Source organism: Harpia harpyja, chromosome Z, assembly GCF_026419915.1.
Source record: "Harpia harpyja isolate bHarHar1 chromosome Z, bHarHar1 primary haplotype, whole genome shotgun sequence".
NCBI lineage: Eukaryota > Metazoa > Chordata > Aves > Accipitriformes > Accipitridae > Harpia > Harpia harpyja.
Window position 1 is genome coordinate 49,885,354 of NC_068969.1, and position 24,534 is coordinate 49,909,887.

At 39.5% G+C, this 24,534-nt stretch overlaps 1 protein-coding gene across 3 annotated transcripts in view; it reads right to left on the reverse strand.

The window, feature by feature from the left end:
- The window catches only part of LOC128136710 (uncharacterized), a 62,182-nt gene that overhangs the window by 28,693 nt on the left and 8,955 nt on the right, over nucleotides 1-24,534 (reverse strand). Inside the window, exons 2-3 of one of the 3 annotated variants that reach the window (XM_052776660.1) lie at nucleotides 11,277-11,524; nucleotides 6,814-8,928 (exon numbers count right to left, since the gene is read on the reverse strand). In XM_052776660.1, coding sequence (XP_052632620.1) covers nucleotides 8,906-8,928; nucleotides 11,277-11,524 — 271 coding nt within the window. In that variant the 3' untranslated portion in view covers nucleotides 6,814-8,905. Of the gene's footprint in view, nucleotides 1-6,813; nucleotides 9,236-11,276; nucleotides 11,525-24,534 lie in introns of those variants that run through there. The other 2 variants (XM_052776661.1, XR_008233451.1) reach the window with 2 other exon arrangements.

Consider the following 24,534-nt stretch of genomic DNA (forward strand, 5'->3'; position numbering starts at 1 on the left):
TCCACCCGATTCTACCATCTCATTTCACACACCAGATCACTCAATAGGCATAAACAGGTTATAGATTTAGGCAATCAGTGACTTTGCAGTTTCCTCAGGCGAGCCAGGCAGTTCCTCTCTTTTCCACTTCCATTTTGTTCAACATTCAAAATTCAGATTCTGACTACCTGAAGACAATCCTTCTGTATTCCAAAAGCTTTATCTTACCAGAAGAATGGCTATTTTTCAGCATTTTTTTTTTTTGCTAATCTTTCATTCAACAGTTAAAATGTGACAACCTATCAAAAACAGTGGGAATTTTGAACGCTTATTCTATTATTCCATGAAGGCAACAGGGAGATTTGCAAAAAGCGCTAGTCATTTCAAAGCTCCCTACTAACTTCAGCAAAAATGGTTTCGGAGGTAAGAGCACCATGGACTGAAGGGAAAAACATACAAAACTAACAAAGAATGGTCATTTTGCACTTAGTAGTCAGCTGAATAAGATGTCCAGGAGTAGGCCTAGCTATAAAAAATGGGGGGTAGGGCAGGAAACCGAGAGGAATGGAGAATAAGTCTTTGGATATTCAGACATTCAGCTCCCATAAGCTGATGCAAAAATTACAAGGGCCAACTTTAAAGAAAATTTAGAAGTTGAAGAGAGCTCTGATTGCTCAAGCAACGTATGAAGTACAGTAAATCATAACAACTGGAAAGAAGCTATGCTCCAAAGAAGGATCAACTTTATACTAAGCCAACCTGACTAGAGAAGTGAAAATTATAAAGTTGTATTTAGAGCTTATCAAAACTATTTCCACTGTTTTCTACATAACATCACATGTCTCTGTAAAACCAATGTTCTCCATAACACATTAGAAAACAAGTGTTTTCTCTCACATCCTGTTGTCCGTGATACTTTTCCTGGAAGAGTTATAGGAAACTAATGAGGAAGCAGGGACAGCTTTTTTGTCCACAAAAACCTTCTGGTAGAACTGCTTATGTCAGGAATAGAACCTACTTAAAACCACAAGATAACCACAAGAGGCTCCATGCAAGGCAAGGAACCACTCCCATACAGGAATCGAAGACCGAAGGCTCCAGCTTCACTGTCCATGGTTACCACCTGCGACATGCCCGAAGCCTGTCAGCTAGAGTAACTCTTTCCCATTTAAGACAAAACACACTTCAAAACCTATTTATTATTTTGTATCAGATGACAAAACAGTATGAAAGACAGCATGGCAACAGAGTGATGATAATAACTGATCCTCATGTACAAAGGTGAGTAAGAATGTTTATTTAAAAATACAGAAAGCTGTCCGTTAAACATCTATTACAAGTTCTGGGAGAATTCAGAATAAAAGAGGTTTGGGGATTCTTTTTGTAAAAAAAAGTGTGCAGAGGCATAATTTTTAAATGCATTCTCAACTCAGCATTCAGTCCTAGAGAAGGTTCTCATCAGAACTTTTTGCAACTCTTCTCCAGTGACCTAGAAGGAAATAATTTGCCGTGGGAGAAGCAGTTATGGGAAATGATGAATCTCCAAGACAAGGGTCTGTGGGATCACTATCCAGGTCTTGTTCCTCCCACCAGACCCTTATCCGGTTTGATGAACACTGCATAGAAGATACTGTGTTGGGCTATGTTATTTCAGCCCTTTCCTCATTAGGATTGGAAGCGAGGATAACAAGCTCTAAAGGAAGGAAGCTACAGCTACACCCCACCCTGACTAACTAAGGCAACTTACTCCATGGGAGAAATCTGTTTCATGAAATTAGATCTAAGAGGAAAATTGAACCAAATCAATCATTTTTGCTCTAAAGAAGAAAAGCCTTGGACTTCTCAGAAAAATGCATCTGACATCTTTGATAATTTTTGTTTAGATTTAGTGTTTTCTAAACCCCCCAAAGAACAAAAAGCTTCAGAACACTTCAGTATTATGCCAAGACAAGAAAGTATACTTTGAAAGAATGTGAGCAGCATTCTATGTGCCTTTACTAGTACTAGGAACATACAATACAATGCACATGCTTGATAGCATTACAGAGATCACAGAAATACTCCTCAGTATCAAACAAATGACCTAATAGAGCGTAATGTTTTTGGCATGAAAATATGACAAAGAATAAATGGAAAGAGAAGTCAAGATTTGATTCAAAGGGTAAAATTCTTTGCCTTTGAGAACACATAAAACTAATACAATAGACAAGAATTCTCTTGTAGACATAATTCTGTAAAATAAATCTTCACCAGTTATGTTTCTCAGTGCCCACTGAAGGCTCATGCACAGTTTTAGGTGTGTATCGTAAGTGTAGTATGTACACCAAGTGCAGTCAGCTCACGCTTCATCTCCCCTGTGTCCCTGAACTACAGTTGTAACATTTTCACTTGCTACTGGTATGTTTCTTAAAATCATCACAAAACCGGAACCGTATTTCAGGTTCACTGAAGTATGCTCAATATTGGTACATTCAGAATTCAGGAATTGTGGCATTTTGTGCTGCCAGACTCACTATAGGGTATAACTATAGAGTAAAACTGGGAAACACTTAAATGCAACTCTAAAGAAATTAGAACAGCTTGCAACTTAACCAGCACTCTCACTTGCTAAATGTTGTGGTTTAACCCCAGCCGGCAACTAAGCCCCACACAGCCGCTCGCTCACTCCCCCCATGGCAGGATGGGGGAGAGAATCAGAAGAGTAAAAGTGAGAAATCTCGTGGGTTGAGATAAAGACACTTTAATAGGTAAAGCAAAAGCCACGCACACAAGCAAGGCAAAACAAGGAATTCATTCAGCACTTCCCATCGGCAGGCAGGTGTGCAGCCATCTCCGGGAAAGACTTGGGAAGACAAACGCCATCACTCTGAACGCCCCCCTCCTTCCCCCCTTCCTTCTTCTTCCCCCAGCTTTACTTGCTGAGCGTGACGCCATATGGTGTGGAATATCCCTGTGGTCAGTTGGGGTCAGCTGTCCCGGCCGTGTCCCCTCCCAACTTCTTGTGCACCCCCAGCCTGCTCGCTGGTGGGGTGGGGTGAGAAGCAGAAAAGGCCTGGACTCTGTGTGAGCACTGCTCAGCAGTAACGAGAACAGCCCTGTGTTACCAACACTGTTTCCAGCACAAATCCAAAACATAGCCCATGCTAGCTACCATGAAGAAAAGTAACTATCCCAGCTGAAACCAGGACACTAAAGCAAAGCTAACATCTCTTTTTTTAGGCTTTGGTGTTTTGATTTTTTACACTCCATGACATATTCTTCTAAGCAGATTTTTACCAAGTATAAAAACTACTTAAAATCTTAAGAAAAATAAACTGAATGCCTACACAAAAATTGGGACAGATAAAAAGAATGAGCTTGCCGAGAACAAAATAATAAAGTAGACAATCAAGGTTTGTATCAGGTAACTCATTCCTTATAAAGTCTTGAGAAAGTGAAACATTTAGTGATGTGTCTAGTGAAAGAAAAAGTTCTTCTCATTACAATTTCCCAGTCATGAAACACAGCTTTGTGGATGAAGAAGCTGGGCTTCTTAAACCAGTAGCCTAAGCCATGCATATTAACAAATGTTTGTGGAATTTCAGTCAAATGACCTTCCTCAAATTTATTTCAATTACTGCAGAAATGCGTGTGTGTAAACTATTGTGGTTTCAGTATTTGCCAGCTGACTGGCATTGGCCATATAGGAAATGATGAAACAGAAAACAAAAAGCAGCACACTATCCATGGCACCTTCATACACCTGTCCTTGAATCTGAAATTATTTAAGATTATCATTGAGACACAACAACCATTTCCTCTATTCAGACACAAGAAATGGAAGATGAGAATGACTTATCAACAGTCTAGAAACCCAGGTCCCCTAGAACCCAGTGTTGTTTAATTACCAAACTAAATTTTGGCAGAACACTGACGGCTGCACTGTACTCAGGAACTCAATCTAATATTTCATCTGAAGTTTATAGTAAGGGAGACAATAATCCTTTTTTCCCTGGAAATTAATGATCTCTAGTACAAAGGGGTATATAAGGAAAGGAGGAAAAAATAAGGAAAAAGGGCACATAAAACATGAAATGATACAGAGGCTAGGTGAAGTTCCAACATACCTTCCAAGTACAGTATTTGTACTGTACGCACTGTACTTTTGAAAAAAGTTATTTTCCCTCATATGGCAACTTTCTCTATATGTGAACAACCAGCTTCCCCTCCGGATTATCTTCCACTCAAGACAATCTTAGTTTGGATGTGACTTCCATTGGTGTGTACCAAAGCAAACAAACAAAACATCCTGAGTTTGTTGTCTGTCATTGTCATTTTGTTACTTGCTGTTTTATGAACCATAGTACGTCAGACCTACACTGGTGGTATTACAAGTGGGCAGGTGAAGAGCACGTCACCACATAAGTCAGGAGAGGGTAAGGAGAAATGTGCTGAGAGGCAACTCTTGTTTTACAAAAGCTAGAGAGTGGGATGTATCACAGCGCTTATCGCCGAGCCAAATGAAGCACGGCCTCTATGAAAATCCCAGCTGCACTCTTTTGGTTTCTCAAGCTTATCACAGTTTGTGTACAAAGCATAAACTGGGACAAAAGCGATGCTGTAATCCAGTTCCACGCTCCATAGAGGAAGCCACAGCTCCATGTCTTGCCACCGGAGTTGACCAAGAAGCACGGACAGCTGTAACGTTCCTCTGGAACAAGCCCGATCTCTGGTCCTCTGTAGAGCTGCATGGTGCTAAGAGGGCCAAGGACGAGGCGCCAACTCTAGCTACGCGCTTGTGTCTGGGCCAACCATTCTATGACTCCTGGTAGCAGCAGCTATCAAGAAGGGCAGCTTCCTGCGCTCCCCCTGTAGGCATCTCTGCCCACAGGTCTGTCTGTCCTCCCCCTTCCCTCCAATTTTTTAAGTTCTTTGGTAATTTCAAAGACATTTGATAGTGGTGTCAAAGTCTCAAATATACTAAATTCCAGTAAGTTCTGTGGAAGGCAGGGAGATGACAGACTCTGTTAGTGCTCCTGCGGAGAAAAACAATGCAATGTGATGCAATGGTCAACCTTGACTAGACACACGGGGGGGGTGGGGGGGTGGAAACACCCCCCCACACATTCAAGGAGGAGGTCAGGAAATTGAAGCAAAACAGTTTGTTCCTCGTACAACAAAAGGGTAAGCTGTGCTACTCCAGGCTGCAGGACATGGCGAATGCTAAAGACCAGCATGGGTTCAGAGACTCAGTCCTGTAAGACAGTATTGCAGAAGGAGGGAGGCAATGCATGTGTGAATAAGTGCAACTATCTCTAGTTCAAAGTCCCTGAACTGAAATTTAATAGGGAAGCATCGTTACGTGCTCACCCAGTTCTTATTATCTTCTCTAACCATTTGCTTTGTAACACTCTAAGAGACAGGATACCATTTCAGAATAACCTCTGGTCTAATGCAGATTAGCTGTTCTTACATTTTACAATTATTCAAACCATAAGAAAGCTTCAACCAAGTTTGTTGCCCTATTAGATACCAGAGAACCCATTCTGCAGGGATGACTTGCATGCTTCATAGATTTACGAGTGCTTAACATATACCATACATTGCAGTTTTAATAAGATTAGTTCGCTGTCAATTACAAATCCCTTCGAAATCCAGGTTCATATATTCTGCTGCTCATAGAACTTAGCACTCTACATTTCTTAAAAAAAAAAAAAAAAAAAATCACCTGTATTCTGTTGCTTTGCACAAAGATAGTGGTATCAAACGAATATTTAAAAGTAATAAACTGAACCACTTACAGTTAATGAAGTTTGTATGTAGTAGAATTTGGCCTAGCAGATATTCACAGCTTTTCCAGTCAAACAAATCTAAAGTGAAACTTTGCTTATAAATCTCAAGAAAATCTGCAGCACACCTTTGAGTCCATATGAGCTCTGTAGTTTTAAATTAAATATAGCATGCATAAACGTAATCACTGCATCAGTTTCTTGAAAGAAATTTATTTGCAGTTAAGATCAAACGTGGAATTAATGCAAAGCAAATGTAATGATTTTTCAGCCTCAACTGGCCTGCCTCTCATGTTTACCAAGAAGTTTAATTTGAGGCTGAATTTCTACTATTCCTTTGACTAATTCTCACGCTTGATCCACAAAGTAAATAAATTATCATATCAAATTTTCAAGGGACTTACTTTCAGTAAAGAGAATAGAGGAGTTGGCTATGAATTAATTACTAACTACTAACCTACAGCCGAAGATTGCTTATGGACTCTGGTATTCATAACTATTTATCTAGAATATGAAACCAGATCAGTAAGTACATGCAGCTTTCAGTGGGACAGGAAACCATTCACCTTTCTAACGAAAGGATTTATTAATAAACAGTACCATTTCTTGTTCATCCTCAAAAACAATGGGTACTAGAAATAGACTATTTTTTATCATGGGAAAAATGGCAATTTGCTAATTACCTGTAAAGAGCTAGACAAATCTATACAACATACAACATAAATAATTCTAATTCTAGTTTCTATATAAGACATATAAAACTATGTAACAATGACAAGCCTGACAGAAGCCACAACTGTTCAGGCAACTTCCTGCCTTCAATCATGAGAGGTGTAGTTCTGCTGTATTATAGGCTCTCATTCACCAAGCAATCCACTTCCATCACTCACTAGACGATTCACACAGATTTATTGTACCCATCGTGGCTTTTGGTCTCCATAACTGGAAATAGGACCCACAGATCTCATCAGTAACTGACATTCTTCCTGTATTTCCTACTGAAATGATATATTAAAGAGTCAGGTAGCATATGGTCACTGCAACATTCCAGCAACACTTTCAAAAGTGATTTATTCATTTTTATTGTATTTTAAACAATGTCAGAAGAACATTAACAGAGTTCACATTCCATTTCACTTACAGAAAAATTACTGGTTATTACTTGCAAATTATTGTTAAAGCTCCCATTGACAGTAATAGTGTAGGGTAAGAACTACAATACATTATAATAGCTTTCAGTTGCTGATATCCAAGCAGCAAAAAGCATCACTCTAATACCTTGAAAAATGTCTTTATGCATGCAATTGAATAAAAGATTAAACTTTTAAATCTATACACTCATTTGATTGTCAAGATCATAGATAGGGATGCAGGTTTGGCTTACTGAGCACATGTATGACTGGGTATTAATAAACCTGAGTCTTGTACCTTGACTAAAATAGTCAGCCAGTTTCCCTACTTCTGCTTCCCACCTGGAAACACAGGAGTGGAAACATTTGTTGGGCAAAACTATTAGAATAACCTTGTCCGTGATAAAAAATGATGGGTGAGATGAAGTTCAGTAGTCATTTAGATGTAATTTTTCTTAGGACCTTTTTTCCCAGTTATTTTCTTTATAATGAAATGCAAAAATTATAGGTAGCAAAGATAATCTTTTATTTATATATATGCATATGTTTTTTGCATTCTTTGTTAAGAAATTGTGAACAGCCACAAGAAAAGCCTGCACAAAATGCTGTCTGACTGCTAATCTCTGCACAATTACACACCATGACAGAGGTTGGATTCCTTTGCTCCAGATCACAAGGACCCCCGCTACTCAGTGACTCTCAAATGAATTTTGAAATTTTGTAATTTATGCACCCCACATGGATAGATGATAAGAGCTTTCAAGGATTATCAGCAGCTGACACATTACGTAGAAATTAGCCTTGAAAAAAGCCCTGTAAACTATCTTTGAAAATAATGTTTATTAAAAACAGTGTTCTTTTTCTGGGAAAAAAAAAAAAAAAAAAAGATACACAAGAAAAGAATATCCACCAAGTTCATACATTTGATGATGTCTCCCATCTTAAACAATGTTTAGAAAGCAATAGCAAACAGTCAATACAACACAGTCAACTCTTTGATCACTAGTGAGTACACACGTGAGCCCCCAAAGACAGGAAAGGCATGGAAGCAAATGCAGATTTTAATTCAAGCTTGACTGCAAGTATAATTCCTCAGCTCTCATTATGTTCATACTCTGTGCAGTGTTTATATCACAGAAATACATTACAGTGGTGTTTCCTTGACTCTTTAAAAAAAAAAAAATCTGTAGAACATCTTGAACAGTGCTGCCACAATGGTTTTCTTTTACAACCAAATAAAAACCAGTTGCATTCTAAAGGCTCATTATTATTATTATTTCCTACCACCCTGTTTTTTATTCACATGGGGGAGCATCTCCATATGTTCTCTAATTATTAAAAAGTCTTACAGAATCTGCAAGAGTCAAGGCAGGACAAGTACAAAAAACATTAATTCCCCATAGGTTTAAAAACACAGTACAGTAAAATAGTCAGGCTTCATCAGCACAGAGCAAAATATACCAAGGCAGGAAATTCAAAGGTCTTCTGGACTTAACTTTTGAAAAAAAAGTTATGAAAAGAAATATGAATTCACTCACCAACTTTAAAAATGCATTAAATTACTCTTGTACAACTAACAGGAATTGGAAAATAGAAGAAAACAGTAGGGATTGAATTGTATGCATTAACAATTTTGAATGTTAATGTATGACTTTTTTGGCAGCAATTAATAAGGATTTCTTTGCGGGATACATTTTGAGACTAATGCAGACCTTTCTCTGGTAAAGCTTAGGACCTGTCTTTAGCCTTAGGACCTGTCTTTAGCCTTGATTATTACAAACCATAATTATTAGGCTGGTCTGTCTAAGAAAGAAGATTTTAAAACCCAAGTTGCTGGAAATCTGGTCAGCAAACAGGGAAACTTTGTACAGCAGTCTGAGGGCAGAAGAGTTTTCTGGTTTGCAGGAAAATACAACACTGGCAGCATTGAAAAAAACAGGCAACAGAGGCAGAAGATAATTTTATGAGCTAGGGAACACACACCATCCTTAATCCAGTAAAAAAAGATATTAGGCATGATCTTGGTTCTTAACTGTTGTCTGATACAGCTCCTGAAAGAGATTCATGGGCTGGAAATGCAATTGAGCCCAAGGATGATGAAGATACAGTACAGACAGTGATGGAGAAATGGGCATAGAAACTACGGAGTTAATAGTCTTGCAATTCAAGAATATATATGAAGGAAGGATAAACAGAGGAAATGTTAACAACAAAATACCTCTATGACAAAATATGACTGAAGCACTAAAAGAGATGAGATGGAGAATAAACAGAGCTACGAAACAGATTTGCTCTGCTGAGAAACCAAAAGCCAATGAGCATGAGATGATGGGATGGTGAGGGAGAAGTGCAGTCAATCTAAAAAGCAAGAGGATAAGGAAATCACCAAGGATACAAAGCAAACAAGGAAAATTTGAATGGCTGAGATGACCAGCCAAAAACACATGCAGAGTTACTAGGAGACACAATAACGTGCTAAACCCACCCCCCAATAAATACATAAATAAACAAACCCCAAACACAAAACCAACCCCCAAAACCAACACATGCCAAATTTTACATTCTAGGAGACTGAGTACTGAAAAAATAAAGACAGGTGTGACTGACCAGTAAACCCCTACCGTGGAAGAAGGCTCAGAGGAGATGGGCTAGGGTAACGTGCCGATGAAGCTCAGGGAATAATGTAGGGGTTTACTGATCACAGCTGTTTGCAAAGAAGCCGACTTGATCTCAACACCAAGCGGACCCGAGGGCGGTCTTTGCTTTAGGTAAACAGCTATCAACAGCTGAGTCAATCAGTGGTGTGCTTCTCCCTGAGTTCATTAAAAGAGTGTGAATGTCTCCCTGAGTTAGCCAGGCCAGCATGGGGGAGGTGTATACGCAGCTCAGCCCAACATAAAGACTATAAAAACATGAACAACCAACAAAACAATTTCAAACAGAGCAATGGGCTTGAGCTGCCTTCAACCCACATATGTCCTCCTGACGAGACTGGGGATGCCCTGTGTCATGATGGTGGGCATATTAGAGAGACGCTGGGAATCACGTTGGTACTGTGATTGAACTGTGTATTGCAATTGCTATATTCTGCTATGTGTAACTTATATTTGTATTGTGTTTTCGGTGTGTTTTGTATCACTTCACTAAATCAGAAATCCCGTGTAACAGCAACTACCTTCAAATAAGTAAATCTGATGTTGAACAGCATACCCTACACACTTGGAATACCTAAAAGAACCTGGTCAGAGAGAACTGGACTCTGACAACAGGTCAGTTCCATGAGGAGCCAGAACATGGACAAGCAAGCTCTTGAGGAAGATGCATGAAGTATATCTGACTGTAAAAAAATATTCCTAACTTAATTTAGGACACATGCAAAGAAAGACTATTGGGATGACTAATGAAGGATCTTTCATTAAAAAAGTATTTTAAAAAAATCTAGGCTCATGTAGTCTAAATGAAAGGTTGAGGGGACACAGCTCTAACTAAATACAATCAGAGGCTGATGGCTGCCTTCTGAAGCATGGATGTAGGTCAATTCCAGATCACGGGCCAGCAGTCATGTTTAGCTAGTATGCAGCTGCTCTAGGGAGCTAGAGCACTGACAACATCCCCAGCTTTTTCCATAGTACCTTGCATTTTGGGAATTTTGACCGCAGAAGTTGTGTCCTCTGCTCTCTTGCATCTGCTACGGGGTGAAAGGAAGCATTTTGTAGATGTTAACATTTCTGATCTAATGCCAACTGATCACAGTGCTATCAAGGACTGGACTCAATGACACAGACATTCCCTTCCTATATCCCATGTTCCTGTAGATGGCATAGCAAGGTTGTTTGGGTTTGGGGTTTTTTTTCTGGGTGGAGGGAGGGCAAAAGGAAAGGAGAATTTTTGTATTCTCTAAATCACAAGGCACTTCCAGCACTTGAGATCCTGAACTAAGTGGAATGATTTTTAAAGCATCCAAGAAACATCCATATTCCTACAGTATATCACATCTGAAAGACAAAAGACTAAGGTTACCTCTCTCCTCATGTTTAGTATTTCTACCTACCTACCTGTCTGGGCTTTAGAGGCAACAAAGAGCTCACTGGATCTTCAGCCACCAGCTGAGCTCTGCAGATCTTGCCCTTTCAAGAAAAACAGTTGTCTTGTGCAACTTTTCAAAGAGGTTTTTCAGAGAGGTTTTTCGAAGAGGATGTTCTGCACACATTCTAGTCTACATACCGATGACCAGACTGCATCAATTACAACAGCACTCTAATATAGGAAAAAACTATGCCACAGCATATTCACAAAGCCCTTTAGGGGAAATCCTGATGCCAGAAAAATTGGTTACAAACCCCCTGGAATTTATCTTTCGTTAAATTACACCAACAGGATATTTAAAAGTCATACCTACCTAAACTGTTATTGCTGCTAGTTGGCCAGGAAGCTATCCTATCCCTTAACTTTCTCCTTTTACAAGAGTCATCCGATTTCACAGAAAGCTCCACTTCCTCCTTCCTGATTTCTCGTACCAGTTCCATGCGGCACTGACTAAAATCCTGGAAGGAAATTTTTCCATTTTCATCTGCTCCCAGCTGGTGCATGATCTCCGCGACAGACGACTCCATATTCAGCTGGCGGCACACCATCAGCAAGTCATTCCTAAGGATATTTTTAGAGGGAAAATCAGGGCAGGGAAAGGATGGAAGTGGAAGGAAGATTGGAGAATTGGGAACAGAGAAGAAAAAAACAACAATTTAGTTTAGAAGAAAAGGAATACTAACTCTGTCTAATCTGGAAATGCATTAATGCACAGACATTTAAAACCAATAAGCCTATTGTATAACCAAAACTATTGTTTTTGTTAATTCAACAAAGGAACTATGAGGTTGGCAAGAAATTACAACACCGAAAGACTATGGAAAAGAAGGGAACATTTTTCTTTTAAGTGTTAACCTCTACTTTCATGCCGTTATTAACACTTCTACTAGCAGAGATGGACACAAGGGAGAGCTGAATCCTGCTGTTGATCTTCACAGTATCGTCTAAAAAGGTGTCATAATAAGAATTCAAATAATTCTGACTAGATCAATGGCTGCTTAAATTTCCATTTTACTCAGGACAGGCCAAGGAAATTTCTTTTGCCACTGAACAGCAGTAAGCTAAAGAGGAAAAACATATAAAGGACAAAGAAAAGAGCAGAAAAGTGAAATAGTATTTTGATTAACTGGCTTCAAGCCTATCTCCAAACATTCTGACTACAAAACTCTCTTAAGAAGCTTGCTTGGTCCAATTATTTAATGAAACTCACAAAAGGGGGAGGAGGGCAGTACTATCAAAAATACTCTGGCACCGACTGCAGGTGGCCAAGACAGCTGCAACCAAATCGATATGGAAAATACTTACAGCATATGATAAAATTTACAAGTTTATACAATGTGCTTTTTGGCGAGATGCATGCAAATAACCCTAAACATACTAGCCAGGCAAAAAACCCTCAGGAACACTATGACCAATGCTATTTTCTATTTTATGTGAAGACAAGAACCTCAAGAACATACCTTAGGCTTAATTTGGGGCATAAAACTAGTCTCAGAAGAAAATATTCTGAGGGGTTGTTCCCCACCACTGCCTTTTTTCTTTTTCAAAACTGAGGTAAGATTAAGTATTTTGAAAGAATTCTCAACAGTAGCAGTTGGTAAAAAAAAAATCATGAATAAGAAGTTGATAACTAAATAAAGCAAGCTGAATAACCATTAACAAGTCTACTCAGGGAACAACAGGAAAGAAGGTATTGGATGTTAATAGGATATGAATGTAAGTGGACTATTAGACAAACACCTGATATTCTCCAACAGCGGCAGATGTGCAGCTCAGTGAAATTCCTCAGCCATTTCCTTCATCAGAGACTAATGCCCTCAGAAAAGGGAGGGGTTTTTTGAAGATATTGTCATACTGTCTTTTTTCAAAATGTAAACCACTAAAAAACCCACTGCTGTTCTTAGGCAAACACAACTCTGCAACTGTAAACCCAGACCAAATAATCTTCCTGAGAGAGCAGAGAAAGCACCTCTGCTCCTTTCCAGGTGCTTATAGTTTTAATAAACAGCAGGAGACAAAGTTGATAGACTCAGGCCTGCCTCATTCTGCTGCTGCTCAGAGAGTCTCAGCCACCAAAAAAAGGGAAAGCCAAAAGACTCTCTTTCATCCTCTTTTCTTCCTATTCCTCTACCACCTAGCCCCATCTCACTTCAGGGAGGAAGAGGCATGGGGAAAGAGAAGGAAACAAAATCTTGAAAAAACTTCTCCAGCAACTGAAGGATGACAGATACTTATTTGTCAAATGACAACTAATCACTTCCTAAATAAAATGTGGGTAACCCAATTCAGTCAGATTTGAAGCAACAGCTGCCCTACACTACCAAAATCTTCTTGGCGCCCCATTTTCTCCAATTTCAAATGTTTAAAAAAATTACCACTACTTTGCCACTCTCACACTTCACTGTTTCTTTCCTGCCCTCCTTTTCTTAAATACTTTCTGAGTTGGATTGCGTAATACTACCACACTGATTCATACCACAAAGAGTATGAATGTCATGGCTTCTTTTAAGTGTTGCTTATTTTTATGTCGTACAAAACCCTTCTGTAGGAGGAAGGTAAAGGAGATGTGTAATAATGTTAGTATTATGTGAACTATTAGCATATTTAGTGGTGTTATTATTTCATTACTAATATCTGAACATCATTCAGAAGGTTTCTATGAACATACGATACAGTGAAATATCCAAAGCTCTTGCACTAGCGGTTTCACTTAAGTAATTTATTATCACAATCAAGGCCCATCTATTCTACGTAAAGAAGCTGTACATTGGGTGGAGCTTCTTAAGTCTGTTCCACACAGGAATTCCAGAGCTGCCCCAAGAGAATTCTTGGCAGAGGTGTTTACAGTGAAACTCAAGGGTAATAATAATTATATTATGACCATATATTCTAGCAATAAATAAATAAATATAATAAAATCTCCGCTTATGACAAGAAACAAATTAATTGTAAGAGAATTAAACTACATTGCATAGGCCAAATATAAGTGATTGATATTTGCAGTTAAAATTTTGGTCAAAGTTTTGCTCTTAGCTTCGAATCTGGTCAATGAACAAATAAATAATCTTAGCATGGTTCAGTTCCCCATTTTAAAAAATTAAGACAACAATCCAAACCAATCTCACAAGGGTGTTGCAAAGAAAAATAAGGATGACAAAGCATTCAAATTTTTACAAGGGGTATGACAGACACAATTAAGCTACATCTACACGTGTTCTCGGTACAGCACCACAGACTGAGGAACTCAATCTGCTCAGAGGAGTGCTAGTTTTGAAATCAGTATCAGGAGAAGCAGTGCAGAGTGATTCTGCCAGGGGCTTCCAGGACAACGGTCTGTTGCCCTCAGCTCAGAGGAGCGGTTTCGCCACGCTGGGCTGGCAGGAGGCTGCGGCACTGGCCTTACACAGCCCTGTCTGCGACAGCTGTAAGGCTCCATCTCAGCACAGCCCATAAAGGACATCTACAAATCAGTATCTGGTTCCCGACAGTCAAAAGTGCTAAGCTTCCTCTCCTGTTACACGAATATGAGCTGAATATAACTTGTAGCACCTGCAGCCTGAGGACATTGCCTGAAGGAACCTACAGAAGCACGCGAAAAGAGGTAATAAATTACAAAAACCAATAAATTGGAGACTGCTTGAGTACCTGAGGACTACTAGCACTACTGAAAATAGGTTCCATTTACTTGGAGTGCGTCATGCAATCTGAAATGACAAGAGTTTTCCCACACTCCAACTACAAACATTATCAAAAGCATTTTTATTTTTAAGTAAAGACAAACATTTTCATTTTAAATTCTACAAACATTCCCACGTAGATCTGCAGGAGTTTCTCCATGTAAATATCTACACGTTGAGAAGCACAACTAATTGGAACTTCTAGTCGCTTTAAAAGAAAATTGTCTCAAAAGCATTCTGAAATGTAATACAAAAAAAACCCCAACAACCAAACTTGGTAGCGTAAAATTCTACAACCAGTGATTATGACACCAGAGGGTTCTGCTGCAGATATGGCCCTAGTGCTTAATAACAGAAGCAAAGAATCCTCTTTTTTTTAAATGAAAATAACATTATTTATCAAATAATCCAGCCAGCTATTTTGATTCAACTTTTAAAACTGAGATGACTATAAAAGTCTCTCCTAAGACACCAGTTCAATACAGGCAGAGAGATGTACATAATTCCAGTACATCTGCTCTTAAACCTAAATGTTCTTTATTCCGTGGGAGTTAACTGACATCTTTCTACTAACTGCTACAAAATTTGGATCCATTTTTATGGAGACAGACACACAGGAGACAGTTGGGAACAGGAAGTCTCTATGTTAGAGAACCCACTCAACCCATCCAAACATATTTCAAATGAGTTCTCACCTGTATTCAAAGGTAGGAATTTTTCAGAGCCCAAGGTTTGGGCATTTAAAGCTACTGGGACGCTCTGAAAATACCAGCTAACATGTAACATATGAACACCTGCCACCCTGTTACAGAACTGTTTTTTATTAAACACTGTCTTATGCCAAATCAGGCTTGCTCACCTTAAGCTGATGAGCACCGGAAAAAAAAAACCAACTAGAAGACACAGAATGGACAGCGTTTTCAAAGAAACACAGGATTAGAGTAGATAACATTTACAAGACTGTTTAGGTTTATGAATACCGTAATTTGTAATATTTTAAAATATTTAGAATGTTTTTACTCTTGGAAAGGCTTAATTTCACTTTTTGTGCCGTTCTGCCCACGGCACACAACTGGAAATCAGAATCTAAACAGCCAGCTTTATTACTTCAATTGTAGTTAAAGTTCAGCTCTTCGGAAAACAAAGAAACCAAAACATAAACCACAACAAAATCAAAACTGTAATGGTTCACATAAAAAAAACCAACCACCAACCAACCCGGGCTTTCCATAGTATCGCCTTCTATTAACAGTCTCAACAGACTATATCCCAAACATGTAAAAAACTCCACATAAAAATACATATTAACTGATATCAGTGCAAGAATACAGGCCCTAAACCATTTTTCATTCCACAAATCAGAAAGATATGTTGGATTCAGCAAGCTTGCTACATAATACTAAAACCTTTCTCCAAAATACATAATCTGGAATATTTTTAGATTAAGGACCCCAACACTAGGAATTTGCTTAAATAGAATCTTTTAATTTAACTTTGAATTAATTTCACTTTCATTGGAAAAACATACTAAAAAAAAAAAAAAGGTACCATGTACTAGGTTTTAAGGACATGTTGGCTAGCAGGTCAAGGATACCTAGATTTTGAAAACAGCCAGAAAGAAAGCTAAGGAAGCTGTAAAGCTGAACTTCTGCTGCCACAAGAAACTGTTGTTCTTTTAACAGGAAAACATCAGGTCATTCTGTCACAACCTATTCTAATTATTTAGCCATCTACCTACCACACCAGTCCTTCAAGAATTGTTATACATTCCATCTTGTTAATTCCTACTAACACTGTTTAAAAATACAGGATTTCTCTAACAATTAAAAAATGAGCTTAACTTATAACTCGATATAAATTTGAAACATTTAGAATTTCTCCCCCAAGAGAAATTAAATATAGAAATACTGTCATATGTACTGCATGCTATAATAATATCGGGCAGTTAACATATAAATCAAGCATATACATGCACACTCTAAAAATTACAACATAAAAGTGTTTGGGGGTTGGGGGTTTTTTATTTGTGGTTTTTTTGGTTGGTTGGTTGGGTTGGGTTTGTTTGGGGTTTTTTTTATAAATGAAAGATCAAACTTAAAATGAATGAAACTTCTGTTAGACACCAAAACAGGATCAGTAACATAGTCTTTTTCCTTCCTACAACAGCCATACTCCCTGCTGTACTCATTTTTACCTTCTGATTATTGCTCTGGTAAGCATGAGGAACTACCTAGGTAAGCCTGGTAAGTCTGGTAACGTTGGCTCTACAGCCACTACATAACACCAACAGCAACTATATATTTACTCAAAACTACTTAAATTTTCAGCTACTAAAAAGATACGGTCATTTTGCTGGGAAACATTTAATCTTTGCTTATGCAACTTGCAGTCTAGGTGCACAAATACCTTTGAAGAAGAAAAGTCAAAATTAAAGATGCACCCAAGTTCCCTAGAGGCAAGTAGAGTAAGTAAACAAACAATGTAAGAAAACCTGTTCCACGCAGTTCTGTTGAGAGTCACTTCTAGACCAATACTGTACATAAACAGTGACCTGTTTGAAACATTAATTTAAAAAGGACTAACCTGGAAATGCCTGTCTAATGGAGCACTCTGTAGCATCCCCAGGAAATGAAGCAATAAGAAGTTGCCGATATCGAATATATACCAGAATCACTGGAGTTAGATCACTTTTATCCCCGGTAGGAGCATGTTTAATTTAGTTCCCTGGCATAGCCACCAACCTCCAGAGCACTCACTGCCAGACCCTGACCCAACTGCTGCGTTTCTGGGGCCTCACGCCGTGCCCCATCTGCTCTGACTCTCACAGCAAGGCAACCCCCTGACTCCTTAAATCATGGAATTACACCAGTTCCCTAGCTTTGATTTTTCTAAGAACAACTCCAGGCAAACAATCCTGGCAATGATCTCAGAATTGTTTTTTCCTCAAACAACTCACATTTGCTACTCATACTAAAAGAGTACCTTCCTAAAATACCCGATTTTGCTTTCTCGTTAAGAAGCTGTGGACCCTCGCAAAAGAGAAAAAGAGAAATCCAGTCTGAACGAAAGCTGCCACCTCACAGAAAATGCTAACAGAAGTCCCTCCCTGCAGCCGAGCGTTCTCCAGACTTCTATGTCTGGGATTCAACTCCATGGCCTCTGCAGGCTTCAGCTGGTATCACTGCCTTCATGAAGCTTGGAGACAAGCAAGCAAGACCAAGACGGAATTCCACATACCTTACGCACACCCTCCCCCAGGAATTTCACTGTGTGGGATTTGGCCTAGCAAAGGCAACGACAGCCTAAATTCATAAGACTTGTGCTGCATGCAGAATTCTAAAGCTGCTCTTACTTGAGAGAGCCCATAAGAGCGGGATGCAACCGAAACGCAAACATACTTTTTGCCTCTATTTCTTCGCCAGTCTTTGATTAGACCGAGGTCAAATATAATCCTCCAAGAAGTACCTCACTTCTTCCTGCCAACCAAAGATTTCCTGCAAATCACCAATCTTTTCTGCCCTGCCACTCAGCTTCCCTCCGGATGAGAAGTAGCTTTCTCCTCTGACATTCTATCTTTCTAGTCCTCTTTCCTGCCCATCATTCTGGCTTCCCAAAGCAGTCTGTCTACAGGTTCCTTTGCTCCGTTTTCTACTTCTCCATACAAACAAGCAAGAATGTGGGATACTGTAGGTCAGCTTGCTGCTGTCAAAAGCAACGATCCCACTCTTCCACCCGTCTCCCCACATTTTCCTCCACCAGGGCTGTCTCAGCAGGCAGTTAAACCAGCACAAAACTGATCATAGTAAAGGGAAGAGTTTTTGTTTACTCAGCTCCCCACACGAGTTCGCTACAGAGTAACATAAGCCAGCACTAGGTCAATAACAGGGGAGGCAAACTAGCCTCTGGTTTATCATTAGACAGCCTGCTCATTTTCTTCACTTTCTGTAACTCACCGCCCTACCAGGACAGGCAATCACATCTTCACCTTTGTAACACAGGACCTATGGCAACTCTCTTACATGTGGAGACCTTCAACTGACAGAGCAATTCCATCAGATTGACCAATACTAAAACTTCCCATGAATTCATCCATCAACAAACCTTATAAAAAACGCTGTCCTCCAGCTCGCTTGTTTTATTGGCCATCAGTGAAAAAAACTTCGGATAAGAGCTTATCATCTCATTCTTACAACTTGAGATAAGTACAAACGTACAGCTGATAGACTATATCATCACACAAAGACTACATGGCGCAATACTTCATTTAAAGTTTTGGGAGGAACGTTGAGAAAACAGGCAGCAACAACTGCAAAACAAAGTACAGGTAGGTTTCCACTGAGCTCAATCTTCAGTCAGAACTTCCAGAAGGCTCACAGAGTGACACCTTGTGCTCAGAGTAGAGGATCACCTCTATCAGAATTTTAGATGGAGAAAGAAATGGCTAGATAGCATGCCCTAAGCATCACATGGAACAGGTTGCACGAAATGCTTATTCTCAATCTGTACCAACAGGAGTAACTCACTACAACTCCAAAGCCATCTGATATACCCAGAATGCATAAGCAACAGAGAACGTACATTAGAGAAGCCCTCTGCATTACACTATGGTCTTTGGCAAACAAATCACCTCGAGGTAAGCACCCAAATAGAGAGATTACTTTTGAAGGTTACCAGACTAGAAGACTATGTCCACTGCTCCGTCTGCAAAACATGATTAAAACAATGTCCTCACCTACATGTGGTGCCGGAGGGAGAATTTAAGTAGTTTTGCATTCCACCTAAGGCCTGATACATGTTTTGACTCTACAAAACAGAAAAACAATTCCGGAAATTTTGCTAACAGACATAGCAGTCTGGTAGACTAGGAAAGGAGACAATCACCTATATTAGTTCTTACTTAGCATGTTTTTCTGAAGTACTGATTTCTCGAACCAGCAACGGCCACAAGAAGAAATTTCTGTTCCTCTAATCACTTTACGCTCAGTAACATGAGACCTCATCACCTTTATCACAATCTCAACAGTTACCAGTTTCCATAGACCGTTTCATGTACAAATACTTTAACAGGTATTTTTTGATTCTCCAATTCCCTCAATTGGTACTAAATTTGATGGTTTAACAACACAGAAGCTATTACTATCTCAGGTGCAGATCATCCCGATAGACTCATTCAGCATTTCCATGTTGTCTTTTAAAAGAAGAGGTAAAGCAAGACTGAAGTTACAGCTTCTGAAGTAACAATCAGGACAACTTCAGAACTGCTGGAATTTTCCACCTACTACTACCTGGACAGCCTGAAGAAAGGAAAAAGAATGAAGAACTACAAACTTACTGCAACAACACATCTGCCTGGCAGCTGTTGTTAGGGAAGAAGGCCCTCAGTTCTAATCTCAGTTTAGTAAAGTACCTTCATTCTCACCCCTACTATTCATTCATAGAAAGACTGATAAATTGATGTGTAAACAATTAATTTCTTACATGTGTATTTGGAATAGTCAATACATTGTTTACAAAATAAATTTTGTTTCAAGACTATTCTTTTTGGTTTTATTCCCTAGTACTGGAGTACCTAGTAGTATTCATCTACACTTAGAAACCACTTTTTAAATGAATGTAAAAGATATGCAGTAACACCCACATTGTTCCTTTTTTTTTTACGTGAAGTTCCATTTCCTTGTTACTCTCCCAATACCTCTCTTCTTCTGTGTATCAAATATACCATCAGCACAAGGCAAAAGTTGTAAAGGAGGCATTTGCAACTAAGCTAATGTTTTTGGCAAGTCATGAATTATGTGAGGCGGGACGGGATGCGGAATAGGCACATTAGCTGGACACACTTGTTAAAATGCTGAGCAGCAACACTGTTGATATTGGGATTTGAAAACTCACACTGAGGCTTCAGCTTTAACATCTCACTGTGATCAGGAAGGGAATTCACACAGATGTTTTTTCATGCTACATGAAGACTTGGGAAAACATAAGAACATTGGTTGCCATCTCCTAGTTATAGGATATTTATTTTTCTATTTTTTCGCCCAAACATGAGGGAATGAAAGCAAAATGTAAATGTAAAATTGAAAGCATAATCCCACAAGGAGATATTTATTCCACAGCTACTGGGTTCTGCATATTTGGAGTCTATATGGCACTATATGGAGTCTTGCACATTTGCCTGATGATCCCACAAGCACAAGAGATGAATTGCAAAACTCAGCAAATAACCTCTTCAACAGCGGAAGACAGGCAATTAAGTTCTAACAGTAGAGAAAACACATCTGACTCAAAAAAACAAGACAAGAAAAGTGCTGCAGAAGTAAACAAGGTGGCCGTGTTCGCAGGGAGAAATTAGCCCATATAAGGAAGGAGAGAGAACAGACGAGTGTACCACTGACCATGTTGTGCCAGCATTTTTAAAGTACAGAAATTATTAACCTCTGCACTAGGAGCACAATATTGCTTCAAACTGTTCTAAAGAAAAACTACTCCTATGTTCTCAAACATGATCTATTCTCCCAACATGGCATAGTGAAAAGAACCAGGGTACACAGCTGCTGTTACAGGATCAAGGGAAAATAAGAGTCAGAGAAGCTTCAGGAGAAGAAAAAGGAGACATAGTATCTTGGAGGGAAGGAAGCTGGTAGGTGTCTGTTCTGGGAAACTGAATGAAAAGGTGAAGGAAAAGCAAGGAGATTTTAGTTGTGTTTTAAATCTAAAGAGGAGTAGCGCAGAACTCCATTCTCAGAATTGTACAGGTCAGCTGAACGAGCCTTATGTTATTAAAATGTCACTCCACAGAAATACAGCACATAACGAGACCACGGAAAGGACTGCAAAGGAAAATTATCCAACACTGTAACCAAGGACAGGGAAAAAAATCTACTGGTGTCATCGCTGGTGGATGGGTGTCTAAGCTGTTTTTAAGGCTGCCACAACCTCTGTTGGTGATCTGTCCTAGTGCTTCACTGTTCTCTCCTGCAAGTTTCCTAATTTAAAACTTCCCAGCTGCAATTCAGAACATTACTTCAGAAAGGAAGTTAACAGCCTGTTTTCTGCAATCACAGGGGATAAGAAAAACAGCCATTACATATTTAATACCCATCATCAGATGTCCCACCTTCTTTTGAGCAAAGAACTCCACTTTCTGCATCTCTGATCATCTTCAGTGAGCTGCTCTTGTCTCTCTCCAACTGATCCACCAACCTGATGAATGACGGCATGCAAAACTAGACACCAGCTTAAAGCATAACTGAAAAGAGTAGAAAAGTTGAAAGCAGATGTCCTGTCTTATAACAGCATGACACTGTTGATTCAGGTTTAACTTGAGACCTACTATAAATCTCAGAGGATTTTCTTCAATCACACATCCCGTATTTTTACCACCAAATGTGCTATCGTGTACTTATCCCTACTTTACCTCTCTTGATTTTTTTAAAGCCGTATCTCCAATTTGTCAACACCAATTTTGACTCCAATCTTAACCCCCACCATGTCTTCAATCTTCCTTAGCTTGGTGTCATCTCAAATTTAAGAAAGTTTACTCATTATCATGTCATCCAGATCATTAATCCTTAATGGTACTGATCTGGCCCAGGCCATCCTTCCAATTTCAATTTGATGCAGTCTTTTATTTGTAAAACAAACTATTGGTATCTAATGATCTCCAAGTACAGCTTGAAAAAACCCTAAATCAAACTCTCTCCCTCACTCTGTTTCTCTGGCTTGCCTACAAGCATCAGAAAACATCAAAAGCCTTAACAAAAAGACAAGACAGAAGGCAGCTATTGTTTCACTTCCACCACTAACTGCTCTTACTAGACTTGAGAAAGATCAAATGGGTTTGACACAACTTTTTCGTAACAAATCCATATTCAGTCAGTCAGTTATAGGCTGTCCGCACACTGATCTCCATCTCACCACAATTTTAAAGAAAAGAAGCATATTTTACCTTTCCCCACTTTCTGGTACTTCTATCTCAGGAAAAAAAACCCTGCAGAATAGTTCTGAGGCTGTCTTTAAGAATCTTACATCAAGATCTTCAAGTACAACTAACTGAAACAAATCCAAGTGCTCTCTAACTTCTTTCTTCCCCCTTCCTTCCAAAATATTTCTTACCAGTCCTATTTGCAGGGACCATCTCACTGTATTTGACATTTTCAGTGTCAGAAACAAAGAAAGAGAAAACACCGCCTGCTTCTCAGCAGCAGCCATCAACAGCTCACTGGCTCCCTCTCTTGGGTAACCTTTCCCTGGTTTTCCCGTTACCGTTTCCATACGCCGGGAGAATTTTTTGTTACACTTGGAACACCTCGCTAGTTTCGTTTTCTGCCTCGCACGTTCGGATGCCTGTTCTGCCAGCTCACAATCGGCTTGCAACCTGACCCAGCAGCAGCAGGAAAAAGACAAGGGTCGACAGCCAAGCAGCCCCCAAACCCTGTATGCTTTAGCCGTAATTCAACCAGCTAAGCTTTTACTTCACAGCTCTGTCCTGGCTTGGCTACCTCTCACAGCACTTTTCCAGGCGCGCAGCCCACACCACCACTCCTCCGTCTGGGAAAGCAGGGGGAAGGTCCCCTCGACGGTCAATGCCTCCCGCCACGGGGTGCGTGTCTCACCCCCGTTTCATACCACACACGGACAAGACTGCCTGCCCGTCTGTCGCAGGAACTCCCAGAACAGAAATGTGTGTTTTACAGACGGCACAACAAATGCACATTCTACTCCTGAGACATAACTTAAGTGGCGTACTCTGAACATCTACGCCAAGCTGTTAACACACACTGTATCTCGCGACCTGTGAGAACAGTGTGTCCATTTTTGGCTAAGGCTGTCATCTCTGGAGACAGAACTGCTGCAGGCAAACAAAGGTCCATTTATCAATGGAGAAGCAGAGCTTGTCAATAGAATCTCTGCCATTCTATGCTTTCCTTTGTGCTGCTTACTAGTTTCAGATTTTGCTAAAACACGGTATCAATTCAGCCTACAGACTCCACCACACGGTAGGGAACTACCAGGAGCACAGTTTTCGTTCAGAGGTAGTCTGGTCTTTGTTACCTAACTTACCCTTAAAAATTACAGAAGGGATTTCATTGAATAACTGCTAACACTACATAAACACTGTTTTGTTCTATTAAATATAAGAAAGTACTGTCGCAGAAAAAACTCCCAGAAGAAAGGAGATGCTAAATGTGCGGATTACAATTAATTATTACAGCTCGTTACAGCTATGTTAATTAACATAAAAGGTCATGCGTGCAAACAGCCACTATGCCAGGATGAATTCCACATACGCACTATGTATTCTAAAAGATGCATGTGGACATTCACGGTAAAAATAAGGTGGATTTGAAAAGCCACGTATCCACAGTGTAACTATTTTTCTCCAGAAGCCATTTGAAGCCCATCCTTTGGACAGCACACAACTAGGCACAACACTAGCCTTGTTAATCTCTTTCATTTACCAGCTGAGATACCAAGAGTCTAAATAAAACCTCTGCTGTAGTTTTATACCTTTTGAAACAATGCCATTTTTATGGTCATGAATTAACTTTTAGAGATGTTTCTTAGTTCAGAGCATTTGGAGTGAATCGTGTTTAAATAAAAATCAAGCAGACATAACCAGAGGGATCACAACTAAATCCCAAACTCGAGTTTCTTAGCCCTGTCTTGTGCCAACACTAAAAGTCACACAGTCATAACATGAGTCACAACCACGAACTGACCATGCTGGAAAGAAATACTTCTTACTGAGCTGGTTATCAGGCAGGGCAGTTCTTTCACTGAACAAATTCTAGTGCAGAGTGAAACTTCAGGACCGCGCACAGTGGAACAACTCATTTGGCAGCGTAGTTTGACTTCAAAAAAACCATGAAACTTCCACTTACTTTACCCAGTTCA